The sequence below is a fragment of the Lissotriton vulgaris genome, chromosome 10 (assembly GCF_964263255.1).
Source record: "Lissotriton vulgaris chromosome 10, aLisVul1.2, whole genome shotgun sequence".
NCBI lineage: Eukaryota > Metazoa > Chordata > Amphibia > Caudata > Salamandridae > Lissotriton > Lissotriton vulgaris.
The window spans coordinates 3,258,410-3,278,229 of NC_141698.1; the positions used below are offsets into that span (position 1 = coordinate 3,258,410).

Sequence of the window (19,820 nt, forward strand, 5' to 3'; positions counted from 1 at the left end):
CAGTATACCAGTGCATTTTATTGGAACCTCCACGGTGCACTATTTTGTGTTTAGGGAGAGTGAGGTCAAGAGAGGACTCTAGCCACTTATTAAAGGAACTGTAAGCTTCAATCTGATTATCCTTCTTAATTAACGGAATGGAGTCTTTTAAAACAGTTGTTAACTTTGACACAGGCAGTTTTGACCAAGTCCGACCAGTCTTGGCTGTAGTTGTAAAAGGATGGACAGCATCCATGGGCGTCCATGCAAATGATAGAAGTGCGTGGTCTGACCATGGGATAGGTAACGACTCCTTCCACTGCATGTCAGTGAGATTGGTGTAAAAATGGTCAATTAGATGGCCAGCAGAGTGAGTGGCTCCCTCCACAATTTGTTTCAATGCTAAAGTCCCCATTCCCTCCAAAAAATTTTGCAGAATCAGTGCCTCAGGGTCATCAATATGAATATTAAAATCCCCGATAATGGAGAAATTCGAAGAGGTACTGCTAGGGTGAGAAATTTTTTCAAGAAGGGCATTACAAAAGTTATTGCAGGAGCCTGGTGGACGATAAAGTAGGATGCCCGAGAGTGTACAGGTAGGGGAGAAGGAAATAGCGAATTCCAGACTTTCGCAGTCAGACAGTGGGTTATCCACAGTGCGACATTTGAGAAAGTCCTTACTTTGCACCAACCCCACATTTCTTCCTAAGGTGGTCTCACAATTCCATCTTAATCTTTTGAACTGCCTGTCTTTTTTTCCCCAACGCAACTCCGTTGCAGGAAGGGCTGCCCATCCCTTGAACATGCAGGGGTCTCATGGATTATATTGACAGGATAAATCATTTAGAAAGACACAAACTATTTCTCGCCTTCTCAAAACCTGAATAAGGAGCCATTTGTAAATCTGGCTTTGCACAATGGATTAAGTGCTGAAGAAAAATGATATTACCCATACCTCGTAGAGCTCACTCTGCTTGCAAAAAAAAAAGGCTTCAATGGCCTAAGAAACCTGCCTATAGCTGACCGATTCAAAGCAGCTACATGGTCTACCCCGCATAAATTTACAAAACATTTGTTGGTAGATGTACTGGCCTGCCAGCAAGCAGTCGGTCAAGCAGTCCTACGGACACCATTTCAAACAAGTGTAAGTCCCACAGGTTATCCACCGCTTATGGAGGAGGACTGCTTACAGTCTGTGCTAAGCATTTGTATCTACAGCACACATGCCTCGAACGGAAAATGTTACTTACCCAGAAAGCATCTGATTGTGGCGTGTAGACTGTAGATTCACTTGCACCCACCCTCCTCCCCGGACAGCTGTCCTTGTTAGTTCGCTTCACAAAACTCTTTTCGCGTGGCCACTTCTTTATACGACACGTTCTATCCTCACCCGTCATGCAGGAGAACAATACAACAAAGGAGTTTATGCCAACGCGTTTCCTCCGCAAGAGTCACACTACCGTGCGACTTGAAAGACTTCTTCGAAGAACAACCTGCACTCACCCAAGCCCATCACTAGATGGCAGACTTATGCGAAGGTGAATCTACAGCACTACATGCCGCAGACAGTGCAGGGGAAGTAACATTTTCCATTCTCCCAATTCTATAATTAATATTACTTTAAAAAGTTAGAAATGTTGTATTAATTTAATAATTCATGGAAAAAAGTCAGTTCATACAGAAGTATATACATATTTTGGTTATAACACAGCCTCATAGTTCTCCATTTTTAAAACGATTTTTGGAGATAAAAATATGTTCAAAGCATGTGGGCTGCTGAATTCATATCTGTGCATAGATCGCCGCCTAGTGTTGGGTCCGGATGATTGCACATTGTTGTCTTGGAAGAGTCTTCGAAGTATCACGAGATAGGTGGCTCCTCCCCCGGACTACAGTACGCATGGGCATCCTCTCCATCCTCTCCATCCTCAGATAGTTTTTTTCCGCCATTGGGTTTGGATGCCGAGTTCTTGTTCCAGTTATTCTTAAGCAGGACGTCGAAGAGAGCCGCGTGGCCTTTTCGACACCGGAGCCCCGATCGTCGATGGAACGGAGCCCGTTCAAACGATGCTCCCTCTGTAACTCTAAGGACCCGCACATCGATGTACACCCGGTGTGCAACACATACTTATCACCAGAGCACGATGAGAACAACTGTCTAGCTTTGTTCTCGATTCAGGCCGAAGAAGACGCTGAGACTCTGACGCGCAGCGAGGCAAACTATGTCGAAGCCAGCGCCCGACCCGGTGAATATCTTCGAAGACGACGATGAGGTCGTCGAGACAGAGGATTCCAACCAGCAGTCGGATCCCGGTTCGGAGCATGACTCCACCCATTATGAAGACGACTAAGACCACGTCGAAGATGAAAACGTCGTCTAGGTAAGGGACGAAGTATCCGCCATCGGAGCCTTTGATGACGACTCGAGCGAAGAACCGAACCCAACAGTGGGTACGGGCCTGAAACAGACACTCAGACTTCCAAGGGCTCAGGTCGAGGCATCGCCGGAAGGCCTTAGCCAAGATCATGAAAACATTCTATAGCCCCGCGTCAAGGCCAGGCTAAGAATACATCACATGAGCCATCGGTTCAACTACTCGAACCGAAAGCCATCGACTCAAAATCAAAACCGAAACTGCTGAAAACAGTCTTCAGGTCGAAGGGCTCAAACCCATCGGAGTCGACGAAGAAAAAGGGTGTTGATGACCCTGCGGGGTCAAAAGTGAAAAGTGTCGAACCGAAGATCGGTGCGCTGAAGTCCGCCATTAACACCAAGACCGTTGATCCGAAGAAGTCGACGGACAACGACACAAACAAGGGACTCTAGTCTCGGAAGGTCCTCGATCCGAAGCATCAGGTTGACAGGCCACAGCTGGTCAAAGGCCTCGAGTCGAAATCCAAAGGCACCTCAAAGGACCACGTCGAGGCAGAAGAGCGCGCCTCCGACGCCACAAGCACCGAAGTCAACGCAGGACCAAAGGCTTCTTGGTGAAAAGGCGAAGTCGGTCGGGCCTACATCGACGCCGGCGTCAAAGGTGGTCAGTCTGTCTAAAGACACTATGCCACCGATAAAATTCGGACTGCCACCGACTGCATGCCCCAAGGCGCTTGATCCAAAACCTGGAGTCGAAACACCCAAACAGGTGTCATTGCGGAAAAAGGAGTCATCCTCTGGAAGAGGACGTTATGTACCAAGAGCCCTCATACGATGACCAGTCAAAGCTACATATCGACTCCGAATGTGGTAGACTTACTATCTATCAAAGGAAGATCAGGTCGGAAAATCCTCTGGAATCATACAAAATTCCACTCAAAAAGAAAAGGGGTTCTGCTACATAACCTGTCCTTTTTGAGACTGTGAGGTACCATGGCTAGGACACTTCTGCGTACTCACCCCCACCCACTACTGAGGATATGGGGTCTGACGATGATGAACAATATAATTACCCTGCGGACACTGATCAGGATGAACAGACTCCAGCCTGGACAGACCCTGCTACCAGGGGGAATCACAGACTATTCCTGATACTCCCTCTTATCCTGTAAAAACTTCACCAGCAGAGGATACAGCTGCGTTCAACGCTTTAATTGAAAGGGCAGCACAAAATCATGATGTGGACATGCATGCTGACCCAGTTGAAGAGGACTTCCTGTTTGACACTTTCTCCACTTCAGAAAAATCTGTAAAGACTTTGCCAATGCTAAAAGGTGTCCTTAAACACGCAGGGGACATTTTCAAAGAAACCACTAGAGCAAGGGTTATTAACCCCAGAATTGAACGAAAATACAGACTGGCGCCTGTGGACCCTACATATATTAAGGGACAGCTGCCGTTAGACTCTTTGGTGGTCTCAAATGCTCGTAAGCGCGACAACTCACAAACTACGGGTGATGCTCCTCCTCCAGACAAAGAATCTAAAGTATTAGAAGCTTCTGGGAAAAGGGTGGCTGATCAAGCAGCTAATATCTGGAGAATTTCTAATACACAGGCCCTATTAGCCAGATACGATAGGGCGCATTATGACACTCTAGAGCAACTGCTACAACATTTGCCTGAGGCTTACAAGGAGGGAGCAGAAATGCTAGTCCAGGAGGGTAAACTCATATCCAACGCATCCATTAAATGTGCGCTAGACTCAGCAGAACCGCAGCCAGGGCCATCAACACAAGTGTCATGCTCAGGAGACATGCTTGGTTATGCGTCCCTGGGTTCAAACCTGAGATTCAAACTACATTACGGAATCAGACTGTGAACCCTAATTTTTTATTTGGCCCTGATGTGGACACAATCTTAGAAAAGATTAAAAAAGACACAGAGACAGCCAAGTCTATGGGTGCCTTGCAGTCCTAACAGTTCAGAGGAGGTTCCTTTCGTCGCTCCAGTAACCGAGGAGCTACACGAGGCCAGGCATCACAACAGATACCATACAATAATGGGAGCACGCAGACCACCTATAATAAAAATAATAGAGGTGGATACAGTGGCAACAGCAGCAAAGGCAGAGTACGGGGGAATAACCACACCAGATCCTCCGACAATACTAAACAGTGACGCCTTGTCACTGCCCCCCGACCATGTTACACCGGTCGGGGGGCGATTACAACAGTTCCTGCCAGTCTGGGAAAGCATTACCACAATCTGAAAGAAACACGTTAGTGTTAGATTCCTTACCTTAGAATATCCCCAGGCGTCAGTCTGGATCCGGAAACTTTTGCGTAGCAGTACCCCTGCGCGTCGGTAGGCGTCGTCTGCAGGCGTCCCCTGCGGCTCCGCGTCCGTCGTCGGCGTCGTGCGCCGTGATGACGTCGCTGGAGTATATAGACGCCGCCTCCGCGCGCTGACGTCAGTTCTTCTTTTTTCCGCGCCAGTGGACGCAGATCTGAAGAGCAGTACTCCGGTCTTTTGACCAAGTTTTTCGATAGTTATTTCTCTCTTTGTGCCTGATAGGATGCCTGGGTTCAAGCACTGTGATGACTGTGAGCGCACGATGTCGGTCACAGACCATCACCGCCTCTGTCTCCGGTGTCTGGGCCCCGACCACGACGTGGACTCCTGCGTCGACTGCCGGGCCCTCACCAACAAGGCTAGGCGGGAGCGGTCCCGCAAGCTACTGGAGCTCCGGGTGTCGGCCCCACGTCGGGACCGGGAGCGGTCCCGGTCCGGCCGGAGGTCGAGAGAGCGTTCGAGGGAGCGGTCGCGGAGCCGCGCCGAGCGTTCCGGAAGTCGACACCACTCGTCAGGCTCATCAGGTAGGAAGCACAAGAAGTCGGGGCGTCGTCATCGTACCCCCGACTCCCGCGCGATGCGGCCGGGGGCTCGGGTGACCCCAACCCCGCGGCTCCGCGAGAGTCGCCGGCGCGGCCTGCCTCATACCCTCCGGTCCCTGGGCACGGCTCGACGCCTGAGGAGATCGAGGCGTTCCTCATGGCCATGAGGGCGCTCGGTTCTCCGACGGGGCCTACGGTGCCTTCGGGCCCAGTGCTACCGTCTGGGGGCCCTGGCGGTTCGGGTGTCCCTGCCTTGGCGCCGCCGACGGCTCCGGCGCCGCCGACGGCTCCGACCCCGGCGCCGCAAGGGCCTTCGGGTTCGACGCCGGCTGGCCTTCCGGCCTCTCCGGCGCCGTTACCATCGGGGTTACCCCCGGCGCCGTCCCCGCGCGGCGCCGGTTCTCCGGTGCCGGCTCCGGCCGGCAGCAGGGTTCCGACGCCGGCTCCGGGCGGCGCCGTCCCCTTACCTTCACCGACGCCGGACGCGGAGCCGGACGGGCGTCGCTCGACGCCGGTTCCGGCGCCGATGGGGCCCTTGAACCCCGAGGAGCCGGTCTACATCGTTGACTCCGAATACGGAGAAGATGAAGAGTTCGGTGAAGGTTGGGAGGGGTCCGAGGACCCTCTGTCACGCGAGTGCCAGTATGACCCGGACTGGACAGGTGACTTGGGGGATGCCAGTGGTCTGGACGACTCTCCTAACCCTGGTTTGATCTCTCCTCCTTCCGTGGCATCGGTGGAGGGAGCTGCATATTCTGTGGTGCTGATGAGGGCTGCCAAGGCCTTACACCTTGAGCTCCCCGTCGCAGCCGTGAGGCCTAACATCCTCACCGAGGTCTTCAAACATCAGTCATGCCCACAGGAGCCACTGCTGCCGTTTAATGAAGCCTTGTCAGACGTTCTATTGGGCACGTGGTCCAGGCCCGCTTCAGGTCCGCCTGTTGATCAGAACGTGGCCAGGCGCCACCGTCCTTGTCCGGACGACCCCAAGTTCCTGTCTACCCACCCCACTCCTGAGAGTCTGGTGATCCAGGCCTCGACCTCCCAGTCCGCATTCCCGTCGGCCCCGCCCGACCGGGAATCCAAGAGGTATGACCAATTTGGCAAGAAGGTCTTCTCGTCCATTAGTTTGGGCCTGCGGTCTTGCAACACCGCTTGCCTCTTGGGCCGCTACACCCACTCTGTGTGGGATACGGTCGCGGAACTGCTGCCAGAATGCCCCATGGAGGTGCGGGCAAAACTCGGTCAGGCTGTGGCTGAGGGCCGAGATGCCGCGAAATATTCGATACGGTGTGGTCTTGATACGACCGACTCGCTGGGCAGAGCTATGTCCACGACGGTGGCGATTCGTCGCCACGCCTGGCTGAGATCCGCCAATTTTTCGGCAGATGTCCAGAATACCTTGATGGACATGCCGTTCGATGGCTGTCACCTCTTCGGTGACAAGGCGGACCACGCGCTGGAACGCTTCAAGGACTCCAGGGTCACGGCCAAGTCCTTGGGTCTCTCGACCCAGCGTCAGCAAACGGGTTCGTTTCGTCCCTTTCGTGGCCAAGGAAGGGGCGCCCCCACACGTGCTGCCAGCCACGCGCCGCAACAATCCTTTCAACGCGGTGGCGGCCGTGGAAACCGCTGTGGTGGCGGTCGGGGACAACGGCGGGGTCAGACCACACCTCCCCCCGCAGCATCTACCCCAAAATCCTCCTAGTCCGTGCTTTCGGCCCCATGTGACGCCAGTGGGTGGCAGGGTTCGCCATCACCACGCTCACTGGCGCACGATCACTTCGGACAGGTGGGTGCTGCAAATCGTCCGAAGGGGCTACTCCCTCCCCTTCGAGACCTCTCCTCCAGCCATGCCACCGCAGAACCACCGTGTGTCGGGGGACCACTTGACACTTCTGCAGGAGGAAGTTACGGCCCTCTTGGCCAAGGGGGCCATCGAGCGCGTTCCTGGGCCAGAAGTAGGGCGTGGTTGTTATTCCCACTACTTTCTGGTGCCCAAGAAGGACAAGGGGGGCCTACGTCCTATCTTGGATCTAAGGAACGTCAACGGCTTCCTCCGGAAGGAGAAGTTCAAGATGTTGACGTTAGCTCAGGTCTTGGCTGCTCTAGACCCACAAGACTGGATGGTAGCGTTGGACTTGCAGAACGCCTATTTTCACATCCCCGTCCTGCCGGCCCACCGGCGTTACCTGCGGTTCACGGTAGGCCAGGAGCATTTTCAGTTTATCGTGCTTCCCTTCGGCCTTACCAGCGCCCCACGGGTGTTCACAAAGGTGATGGCGGTGGTCGCAGCCCATCTGCGCAGGTTGGGGGTTTCAGTCTTCCCCCTACCTAGACGACTGGTTGTTGAAGGCGGGCTCGCCCCAGACAGTCGTCCACCACCTTCAGATGACGGCAGACCTCTTGCACGACCTGGGGTTCTCCATCAATGTGCCGAAATCACACCTGTGTCCCTCTCAAAAGCTCCTTTTCATCGGAGCGGTTCTGGACTCGGCGCAGTTCCGGGTTTATCCTCCGGAACGGCGGGTTCGGGATATTCAGGCTTTGATTCCCATCTTTCAGCCGCTATCCCGGGTTTCGGTCAGGTTGACGCTGCGGCTGCTGGGACTGATGGCTTCCTGCATCCTTCTGGTGCATCACGCCCGGTGGCGGATGCGGGCTCTGCAGTGGGACCTGAAGTTTCAGTGGGCCCAGCATCAGGGCAACTTGTCCGACCACGTATTGATCTCGGAGGGCACTGCGAGACAACTGCAGTGGTGGCTTACGGACCGCGATTGGGTCAAGGGCAAGTCCCTCTCCCTTCCCCAACCGGAGCACGTTGTCGTGACGGACGCGTCCCTCCAGGGCTGGGGTGGCCACTTGGGAGAGGCAGAGATCAGAGGCATCTGGTCTCCGGCGGAGTCCCGGCTCCATATCAATCTGTTGGAGCTGCGGGCGATTCGTCTGGCACTGAAGGCATTCCTCCCCTTTGTCAACGGGAGTGTAGTGCAGGTGTTCACCGACAACACCACCGCCATGTGGTACGGCAACAAATAGGGCGGTGTGGGGTCGTGGACCCTTTGCCAGGAGGCTCTGCGCCTCTGGCAATGGCTGGAACGTCAGGGCGTGACTCTGACGGTTCAACACCTGGCAGGTTCTCTGAACGCCAGGGCGGACGAACTCAGCCGTCGGTGCTCGATGGATCACGAATGGCGTCTGAACTCGGACGTGGCGCAAGGCATCTTTCTGCAATGGGGAGAGCCTTGGTTAGATCTATTCGCCACCGAAGAGAACGCGCAATGTCATCAGTTCTGCGCGTTGGAGTTTCCAAGACGGCACTCGCACGGCGACGCCTTTCGGCGCGAGTGGAGTTGCGGTCTGTTATACGCCTTTCCGCCTATACCACTTCTGCCCAGAGTGCTGAAGAAGATCAGGCGCGACCGGGCCCAAGTTATCCTTGTGGCTCCGGACTGGGCTCGAAGATACTGGTATCCCGAGCTACTCAGCATGTCAGTCGGTCCCCCGATCCGCCTGCCCCTTCAGGAGGACCTTCTGTCGCAGCAGCAGGGGACGGTCCTCCACCCGAACCTGTCCAGTCTCCACCTCCATGCTTGGAGATTGAGCGGCGGCAGTTGAGGCCATTTGACTTGCCTCCTGAAGTCTGTGATGTTGTTCTGGCAGCCAGGCGTCCCTCCACTAAGTCGGTATACGCCTGTCGGTGGAACAGATTTGTGGCATGGTGCACAGCAAAGGCTGTGGATCCTCTTTCTGCCCCTCTTTCGGAGGTTCTTCTGTTTCTTCTTTCTCTTGCCCAGCAGGGCTCTGCTCTGGGCACTATCAAGGGCTACCTTTCTGCCCTTTCAGCCTTTTTGAGGCTTCCTGATCAGCCTTCTTTGTTCAAATCCCCGATTGTAACTCGATTCTTGAAAGGCATCACTCGCATGTTTCCACCTGTTCCGTTTGTGATGCCTCAGTGGGATTTGAACCTGGTTCTAACTTTTCTGATGTGTGCTCCCTTTGAGCCCCTTCATTCTTGCCCTCTCAGTCTCCTGACTTTAAAGACGGCTTTCCTGGTTGCCATCACCTCTGCCAGGAGGGTGAGTGAGCTCCAGGCTCTTTCTGTCCAACCTCTTTTCCTGTCCATTCATCCTGACAAGGTGGTTCTTAGGACTAGACCTTCTTTCCTGCCCAAGGTTATTTCGGCCTTTCACATCGGGCAGTCCATCACCCTCCCTTCCTTCTTCCCGCCTCCGCATCCTTCAAAGGATGAAGAGCGGCTCCATCGTCTGGACCCAAAACGTGCGCTTTCATTTTACATGGATCGCACACGCCAGTTCCGGGTGGATGACCAACTGTTTGTTGGCTACGTGGGTGCGAAGAAGGGACGGGCGGTCTGTAAACGGACCATCTCTCGATGGGTCGTTCTCTGCATCAAAGCGTGCTACTCTTTGGCTCGGAAGGAGCCTCCTGTTGGGCTGAGGGCCCATTCCACTCGGGCCACGGCGGCTACCACTGCCCTGGGCCGGGGAGTCCCCTTGCAGGACATTTGCCAAGCGGCTACGTGGGCCTCGCTGCACACCTTTGCGAGGCACTACTGCCTGGACAGTCAAGTCCGGAGGGATGGCTTCTTTGGCCGTTCTGTCCTCCAGGACTTTCTGGTGTAGTATTGTATTGGTTCGCAGACCCACCACCGGGGTTGGTATTGCTGGGGTATATATTCTAAGGTAAGGAATCTAACACTAACGTGTTTCTTTCAGATGAACAAGTTACTTACCTTCGGTGACGATATATCTGTAAGAAACATTAGTTAGTGTTAGATTCCTTACCGAACCCACCCATCCTCCCCGTTCTGCGAACTGATACCTAGGGTTAAGGACATCCCTTTCAGGGCCCTAGTTTTTACATGGCACCAGTGTTGGTTCTCTCATGGCTCTGCGTCTCCTGGCGCGGAAAAGCTGTGTACAAAGAACTGACGTCAGCGCGCGGAGGCGGCGTCTATATACTCCAGCGACGTCATCACGGCGCACGACGCCTACGACGGACGCGGAGCCGCAGGGGACGCCTGCAGACGACGCCTACCGACGCGCAGGGGTACTGCTACGCAAAAGTTTCCGGATCCAGACTGACGCCTGGGGATATTCTAAGGTAAGGAATCTAACACTAACTAATGTTTCTTACAGATATATCGTTACCGAAGGTAAGTAACTTGTTCGACAGGTGGGTGAGACAACTTATTCAGTACGGCTATTGTCTAGAGCGAACTTCCACTCCACCCAACATACCCCCAAGACACCGTCCTATGTCCGCAGAGCACATAGACTTATTGCAGCAAGAAGTTGTCAGCATGCTGCAAAAAGGGGCCATAGAACTCGTCCCCATACAAGAACAGGGTACAGGGGTATACTCGCTGTACTTCTTAATCCCCAAAAAGGACGGGTCTCTCAGGCCAATACCGGATCTCAGGCCCCTAAACCAATACATCTTATCAGAACATTTTCACATGCTCACTTTACAACAGGTTCTGCCATTGCTCACTCAGGGAGACTTCCTCGCAACACTAAACCTAAAAGACGCGTATTTCCACATACCAATACATCCTGCACACAGGAAGTATCTCAGGTTTACTATACAAAATCAACACTACCAGTTCAAGGTACTACCTTTCGGGGTGACAACAGCCCCCAGGGTATTTACCAAGTGCCTAGCAACAGTGGCGGCACACCTGAGGCGAAACATTGTCCACGTCTACCCCTATCTGGACGACTCGCTCATCCAAGCAAAGTTAGTCCAGTAATGTGCCAGCCACATGTCTCGCACTATTCACCTCCCGCACAGCCGCTGATTCTCATTAAACTACGCAAAGTCTCATCTACAACCCGCTCACGTACAACAGTACCTAGGAGCGACGATAGACACTCTGGTAGCAAAGGCACAGCCAAACTCAGCAAGAATCAACAGTATTCAATTACTGATTCAGAGATTCAGACCCCAACACTCGCTCCCAGCACAGGTGTTTATGCAGTTGATAGGCATGATGGCCTCCTGCATCTTCATAGTCCCTCACGCGAGACTACACATGCGTCCGCTTCAGGAGTGCTTAGCACGGCAGTGGAACCAGGCTCAAGGGCAATTAAAAGACCTAGTGTTGGTGACCAGTCGTGCATACAACTCTCTGCATTGGTGGAACTCACAAACCTTTGCAGGGGACGACCGTTCCAAGAGCCTGTACCACAAATAGTGCTGACGACGGACGCATCTCTCCTGGGCTGGGGATCGCATGTCCTCCATTACACAGTGCAGGGACTATGGACGACACAGCAAAGGAAGATGCACATCAACCTTCTGGAACTGATGGCGATCTTCATGGCAATGAAGGCGTTCAAGGTACATCTGTGCAATAAAGTTGTGTTGATCCGGACGGACAACATGACTGCCATGTACTACATACAGAAGCAGGGAGGGACACCCTCTCCACAGTTGTCACATCTAGCGCAAAGCATGTGGAAGTGGGCCATTCAGAGGAACATCTTCCTCATGGCGGAACACCTCCCAGGCAGGGACAACCGGATGGCGGATCTGCTCAGCAGGCACAGCCACCAGAAGCACGAGTGGGAGATACATCCCTCAGTGCTACAACCGTACTTCCAGCAGTGGGGTCACCCAGAGGTAGACCTGTTCGCCACAAGGGAAAACGCAAAATGCCAAAGCTTCGCCGCCAGATTTCCACATCCGCAGTCTCAGGGCAATGCGATATGGATGAACTGGTCAGGCAGGTTTGCCTACGCTTTTCCTCCAGCACCGCTCATACCACTAGTGGCACACAAACTGCGACAACACTCCATGACACTCATCCTAGTTGCTCCAACGTGGGCGAGGCAACCGTGGTACACCACGTTCCTAGAACTTTCCGTGGTGCCTCATCAAAGGCTGCGATTAACACCCAGTCTTTTAACGCAGAGCCATGGAGACATTCAGCACCCAGATCCGCAACAGTTGAACCTTGCGATCTGGCTCCTGAAGTCCTAGAGTTTGGTTACCTGAACTTGCCTCCTGACTGTATGAATATTATCAAGGAGGCAAGAAGACCTACAACCAGAGCATGCTATGCGGCGAAGTGGAAACGATTTGTCATCTATTGTACCAATAATGACCTAAATCCGCTAGATGCCTCTACTCAAAACATCATATGTTACCGGTTACATTTCCATAGATGCAATCTAGCCTACAGTTCTATACGTATACATTTAGCTGCGGTGGCAGCTTATCTTCAAAACAGGCAACACCTTTCACTCTTTAGAGTACCTGCTATTAAAGCTTTTATGGAGGGACTCAAACGAGTGATTCCTCCAAGACACCCATCTTCACCTGTCTGGAACCAAACCTAGATAGAAAGTTACATTTGCCATAATTGTTTTGTGCTCTAATTTTGTCACAATATTTTGACTGCAATATTATGGTCAAGCGCTATCCCGTTCCAAAGGCGGTCACTTGAGTCTCAACGACTTCGATTGGTTTTCAGCTGGGTACGGCGCGACCTTTGAAGTCTGTCTTGGCTTCTTCAGATGGATCGATCACTTTACTCTATTGATGGCGAACGTGCAGAGAACAGCTGGAGTTCTAGGGAGCGCAATATAAGGTTTCGTGGCATTGTTTTGTTGTGGGAGATGCAGTGGTCACGAGTCATGGCGACCCTTCCCTGCGCTATACAATTGTAATAAATAGCATCTTACATTCTGCACATTTGCATATATGGCTTGTGCATATGCAAAACCAAGATGCAAGAGGCTAAATTTGTGGATTAAAAGAACACGTATTGAAGTAGCATGGTGACTATTTTGAGAGTTGTTTCCATGCGTAAAGTAGTCGGACCCTGCGACCTGTCACTAACCTCTGCTTTGGAAATAACCTGGAATTTGGCATTTGCACTGTTTTAATACATTTGTGAATGTGCATTTATTAGGACTGTTTTAGATGTTCCATGTATATTTTCATAAATATATATGGGTGTCTTATACTGTGCCTGTGTCGCACCTGGAGGCGGATTCCTTCCTCGCTGTTGACGAGCACCACAAGGTTCTAGTCCTCTGCTATGGAAGAAGTTCGATTCCAGAACTGGCGCCTGGAAGGGTTCACATGTGAGGAAAAAATCTGCAGGACCTCGGTCAGTGTTACCAATAGCAGTAAAATCCTGTTGTGATAATTGTAGGGCTCGGAATGTGCCTTGGCAGTGAGTGACTAGTGTGCAGGAAGGGTGAGCTCTTCCACTCATGGAGTTGTATTAGAGGATTGGGTACATGAGTGAGTGGTCAAAGTCTAAATGTTGAAGAAATCTGCCCAGAGTTCTGCGTTAACAATGTTTTTTTTTTTCCTCTTTCTCAATATATCCTTTCTATTCTGCATTCCTTCCCCGACACCCTCCACTCTCTATCTTCTATTCCTCATGTCCACCTCACCCCCATCTTCTCTTCTCCATTTTATCAACTCACTGTTCCTCTGTCCTTTCACTTCCTCATTCTTCATCCCTGTACCCATCTCCCATCCTCCATCCTCCAACTCTATTTTTACTGTCTCGTCATCCTTTTCTCATGCACTGGTTAACTGGTGTTCTGTGCTTGCCTTTTTCCATTGCTTTTGCTTTCTTCTTTTTTGCATCTTACATTTATCCTACGTTCCTTCCTACCATACTGCCCATTGTTGACTCTTATTCTGGTGTTTCTTTACGCCTTTTGCCTAACTAACCTTCAATCCATTCCAATGTGCTGTTCCCCTTTCTCTCCTTGTTGCTCTGCTTATCTTCTTCCTCTGCTGCAGTTGTGACAGAGAGTACTTTGACACAATCTACTATCCGGCGTCCCCGCGCACTGTCTTCCCATGCGGGACCCTCTGGACTCAGGCTTGCACCTTGCACACAGTCATGTTACAGACGTACGAGGATCGGAGAACAGCTAGTCCAGATGCTTTGGCAGCACCGGCCCTGGACTGGGGATCAAGCCTCGGATGAACTTCTTTTCTTATTTATGCTTCGAGGTTTTTTTTCCTTGGTGAGAGGTCGGGTTGAAGAGGCAAGCAGTGAAGTCCTGAATGGACAGCAAGAGATTCTTTCTTCCATGGATCTCCAGAACCTTCAGAGGAAAGATGTCTAAACTGTTTGGGCAATCAGGGCTGCCCCCTTTTTAGTTTATTTTGCATAAAGTTCAGATTATACCTCAGAAGTGACAAATGGGGCAGGTGGGACCCGTGCAGGTACGGCCCTTCCTAGCCATTGTTGGTTGCCTGGAGCAAATTGTAATGTCAGAAGAAATGAACTGCTTCCGATCCTTTTCCGTAATATCAAGAGGTATTACCACCAACTAAACATCTCCACACTCCCCTCTACAGCTGCTAAGTAAAGGTGCCAGGGTGTTAAGACTTCATCCTGCAGCTAACTCCGCAATACTAGATCTGAGCAGCACTTCATCTGACACTGTCCTGCATCTGCGGGACTTTCCTCAACAGCCTTTGGAAGGAAGAGTTGGGGGTAGCACTGAGGTGGGTAGGGGTCACAGTGTGTTATCTGCATTCAGTGCTGAAATGAGATTAAAGAAGCATTAACTGTGGACTATTCCATTTGACACCGGAGAGCTGGAACTTTCCCCTGTAAGTCATTCGAGGCCATCGTTCTGCAGTAGTTCATGCATTTCTTCCAGGACTGTTGTGTAATCATCCTTTGGGGAATTTGCAGGACATTTGTTTGATCATGGCATGAGTTTGGCTGGTTGCGACCAGGCATTTGTTTTTCAGATATTTGACTGATCATGCTCTAAAGTGTCTTGAACACTGGGTTGGTAGTGCCCCGTCATCCGTATCCTGAACACTGGGTTGGCAGTGCTGCATCGTTTGTATCAAGGACACTAGGTTACTTTTGGTCTGTGGGTCATGTCAGGGATATGGGTTTGGTTGTCCTCCCTACGCTGTATTAGGGGCATTGGTTGGCTGTAGTCAGTAAGGTCTGTCGGAAGCTTTGGATCTGTTGTGGTCTGTAGGCTGTATTCTAGAGTCTTGTTTGGGTGTGATCTGTTGGCTGCATTGGAGTGCTCTGGGTGATGTGGGGATCTTCTTGCCACGGGTAAGTAATGGTCTGTACACGCTGTGTGGGGCAGCCAGATGTTTGGGGTTTCGCAAGTTCTCAACACGCATTGGGCTTCTTGCTGTCTGTAGGACATAGTACACAGCTGGTTGTATCCTGTTGGCCATGTGAGCCCTGGTCTGTAATTATTAGGCTTATAGTCCGTGTCCATGTCCAGAATGTTTGACAGATTACGGTCAACAGTGGCTCTTTTGGAAATGCCCTTGCTAGCCGCCTCTTTCTCTTGCAACATTCCATTGGAAACCAGACTCCACTTCTGGTGGGCAGCCTGTAGCCGTGAAAGGTCCGAGGGAAGCTGCTAAATGTTTAATAATTGCGTGGAAACTTAGTTAGAAGTACCATGTCCCTCTTCACAGTTAAAGCGAATATCCCCCTGGTATGAGCCCCTGACAGTAAGATCTTACCCCACCTTTTGCAAACATTAAAGGTTGTGTTGGGTAGAAGAGACTTCCCTAAAGTCTTACTCTTCTTTGTTTTTGAGATCAGAAGATGGCGTTGGTATCTTTCATTGCTCTGTGTTTTTTAAAGCTTTTCATTTCCTTATTTCCTACCCTCCTGCTTGGTCTTTGAACACACCTTGTTGAGACCATACACATTTTGTTGTCTGTGGCCTCAGCAATAAGCTTCTGGAGACCCAGACGTTCTTGCACCCTGTGCATTGCCCCTTTGTGTTAAGCTACCTTTGACTTATCGAGTGGCTGGGTGATGTATGTCCCTTATTGATCAGCAAACTCCAAAAGCTCACTTCTGTCTCTCTCCTTCAGGGACTTTCTAATCTGGATTGGACATCTTCAAAAGTTCTTGTTTTAATTTTTGACTCCGATCTGCTGCTGCTTGTCCTTTCCCTTCCACATTGATACAGCCCTGTGTAAAGTAAATTGTGCTGGGCCCTTTCCAATGCCATTAGCTCTTCCCGGCTGTGTTCTGCCTCTGCTCGGTCAACTGTTTGCCTTGCCATTGCATACTCCCAGCTGTTGCCTTTCTTTTCCTTTAGCTTCTTGGTGAGCTCTTTTGATATGCTGCAGTATCCTGGTACCTTGGCACGTAACGTACACTTTCAACCCATTGTTTGGATGTTTGACCTTGAAGTTCTGCGTCTAGCAGGCACTCTTGTCCTTTCACTCTGCACACATTCATGAAACGCATCCTCCGTCCTGATTCTGTCTCAAGGTTGAGCTGTTTTAATTAACTGGTTAATTTTTCATAATTTTTGGGGAAGGTTGGTGGAAGGATTGTATGTGATGGCTTCTTTGACACTTGGTGGAATTATTTATGCGTGTCCTCTCGGTTTGTAAAAGGTTGAATTGTCACCTGGTAGATTTCCTCCGGCTCTTCATCTCTTATAAACAAACCTTGATTGACTGAATGGTGAAGGCCTCCTGCTCTCCTGCTTTGGCGCATGAAATATTATCCTAACAACCTTTTATGTGTTTATTGGACGGTCCAGAGGAGCAGCACAGTGCAGATCGAGTTACTTGTACCTGGGGGATTGTGTTGGTGTCGGATATCAGTCTATCTGCACCGTAGAGGTGGTTATTGAACAATCCGTGTAGGACATTATGTTCGGAGAAATTGGGTCAAACTACAGAAGGCATAGAGCTCATTTGTTTTGGGGAAATGTGGTTGAGTGACACATGGAAGGCCTCTTGTCCTGGTTCTTAGTATCGGGGAAACTTGTCTTTAGCTTCCTAAGTTGCTCTGGAAGCCATGAACCCTCTCAAAGTCTGTGGTGCTGATCTTCAGAGGCTCTGCCTCTTTCCCCCACTTGTATTTCACATTGTAATTAAAGACTTGCCCCTTTCCCTTGTAATTTACTTTGTTCCAACACTTTGTTAAAAAAAGTTGCCTTTTTCTCAAGAGTAGAAAATAAAATAGAGAAGTGTTTTTTTGAATCTGCTTTGTGGTTTTACTTTGCGAGCTTCTAACGTTCTCTGTGAACCTGGGGGAAGGATGTGCTGCGGTGACCTGCATTGAATGAGCAGCGCGCAGCGTTTGGTGTTTTAGATCACATGATGTACACTTACTGCCACTTGGTCTCAAGATTGTAATATTACACCTTGCTTTCTTTGAATTCTCATTTGGTTTTCAGGAATTTTGATTTGTGATTTCATCCCTTTAAACCAAAATATACAGGGACACAGATTCCACCTTATTTTTTGACACAATGGTACTTGTACCCACTTGGCTACACTGGTTAAAAAAACACACTAAAACCTGTGGCCAGGGTTTTTTTTCTAATTTGAAAGGCTATATTTTCCTGTCCGAATGCCTTCACTTTTTTGCTGTCTATCATGTGGAAATGAAAAGCCCATACAGATTCTCAGTGTCTGTATTATCTGCAGTCCAGAAGATCATATTCCTGCAGTTACTGTCGGAAACATTTGCAGACAAACTCTGAAGCACTGGTAGAAGACAAGGCTGCATGGAACTCCTGGGGGGGAAACCAGCAGAAAACTGCAGCTGGATCATCAAGGGATCATAGGTAAGGTCATTCTTCCATCAGGGCACCCTCCTCCTGCTCCAAAGACTGCTTCGGGGTAGATCCAAGGCAGAGAGGCACCAGAGCATTAGGTGTTGCTCCTGTTAGTAAAGGACCTTGACAGTGACGATTGGTAACATACCCGCCTGGTCACAGTCTACAGGTATGCCACCTAAGATGCCATTGAGGCACCATTTTATGTCAAAATATTCCCTACAGTAGTCGACCTAACACACATCCATCTATTTTACTGTCCATGCCAAAGCCACTGCTGTCTAAAACCCTAAGCCTCTTCCAACGTCAAAGACAAGATCACAATCCTTATCATTACCATCTATACTGATTTCACCATGGTTGTTTAAAGACCTGTGGAAAGAGTGCCTGGCAATCCAGATGAGTGTTCCTAAATGTTTTTATCTTCTCTGGTTACTCTGAAATACTCCTCCACCACCCTGATTTTCACCAGGTCCATCCAATAGGGCTCACTTATCTCCTAGGCTCAAAGTAATACCTTTTACAACCTCCTTCTCCTCCCATAAGCGCATTGATAACTGGATGTCTGAGAACATAGAGAGTGAGATCGAGTTCTGGTTTTAGAAGGTCCAGTAGGAGATTTAGCAGGAGGTCATGCTCTCACTCTAGGTGGTCTCTGTTCTGGACAACCATCTCCCATACACCTTTCAGGGACTGTTCTCGGACTCTGACAGACACCTTCAGTAAGTCTCACTGGGTGATGACCGTACAACTTAAATGACCTATTAGTAAGAGGTACAACAAAACGTAATATCTCCATTTGTACTACTTAAGCGTCAGTCATATTCAAGAACTTGCATTGGAAAACCTCTTCGTGAACTCTACGACCTGTCCTCCCTGAACCTGCTATGCAGCTTTTCCTCTCTGCTACAAGACCTGGTCTGCCTGAACTTGCGATGCAGCTATCTGAAAGAAACAGTTATAGATTCCTTACCTTAGAATTACCCCCAGACGTCAGACTGGATCCAGCGTTCAGCGTCTTGGTCGCCGGGATGACGTTTCGGTAGATACATAGATGCCGCCCTCGCGCGCTGACATCAGTGCTTTCTTTTTCCGTGCCAGCAAGCACAGATCCGGAGAGAGCAGTACCTCCAGTCACTTTTGACTTACTTTTTCCTGACTTTTGTCGACATCGTTTTTTGGGTCCATAGACTCCTGGTGCATGAGGGATGCCCGGCTTCAAGGTTTGCGGTTCCTGTAACCAACTGATGTCGGTGACTGATCCGCACCGTGTGCCTCTACTGCTTGGAGTGCGACCACGACCCCAAGTCGTGCTCCGACTGCCGGACCATGAACCCAAAGTCTTTGCAGGAGCGGTCCTGAAAGCTACCAGAGACCCAGCATTTGGCTCCGTGCCTCTCGAGGTCCCGGTCGCATAGGAGATGGGGGGGGACCGGTCATGGAGCCACCTCTACTCTACATCCAAGTCTTTACACTCTGGGTCAGGTAAGTCGAAGCACAAGAAGTCGAAGAAGGGTAGTTGCTGTTCGACTTCTCCCCGCCTTTCGGCTGATGCTACGAGGGATGCGGGTGGTGCCCCTCCCACAGTTCCACGTGCAGAACCCGAAGGGTCGGCTCCAGGTTTATCCCCCTTCCCGGGAGCGACCCCATGCCCAGCTTCGTCAGTTTTATGAAGCGATGCATGCCATCTTTGGGCAATCCAACTCTACCGACGCTCCATCTGGCCCTAAGGACTTGACTGGGGCCCTGAGCCTTTGACGCCGGCGGCTTAGGGCACTGGTCGACCTTGGTTCGAGGCATGTGGGCTGCTGAATTCATATCTGTGCATAGATCGCCGCCTAGTGTTTGGTCCGGATGATTGCATATTGTTGTCCTGGAAGAGTCTTCGAAGTATCACGAGATAGGTGGCTCCTCCCTTGGACTACAGTGCGCATGGGCATCCTCTCCATCCTCAGATTGTTTTTTTTCCGCCATTGGGTTCGGATGTACTTT

At 50.8% G+C, this 19,820-nt stretch overlaps 1 protein-coding gene across 4 annotated transcripts in view; it reads left to right on the plus strand.

The window, feature by feature from the left end:
- KDM5C (lysine demethylase 5C) overlaps positions 1-17,243 on the plus strand; it is a 466,536-nt gene extending 449,293 nt beyond the window's left edge. For all 4 annotated transcript variants that reach the window (XM_086940146.1, XM_086940145.1, XM_086940147.1 and 1 more), the window contains one exon: positions 14,041-17,243. In XM_086940146.1, coding sequence (XP_086796272.1) covers positions 14,041-14,046 — 6 coding nt within the window. In that variant the 3' untranslated portion in view covers positions 14,047-17,243. The remainder of the gene's footprint in view (positions 1-14,040) is intronic.
- Positions 17,244-19,820: the final 2,577 nt, after the last annotated feature.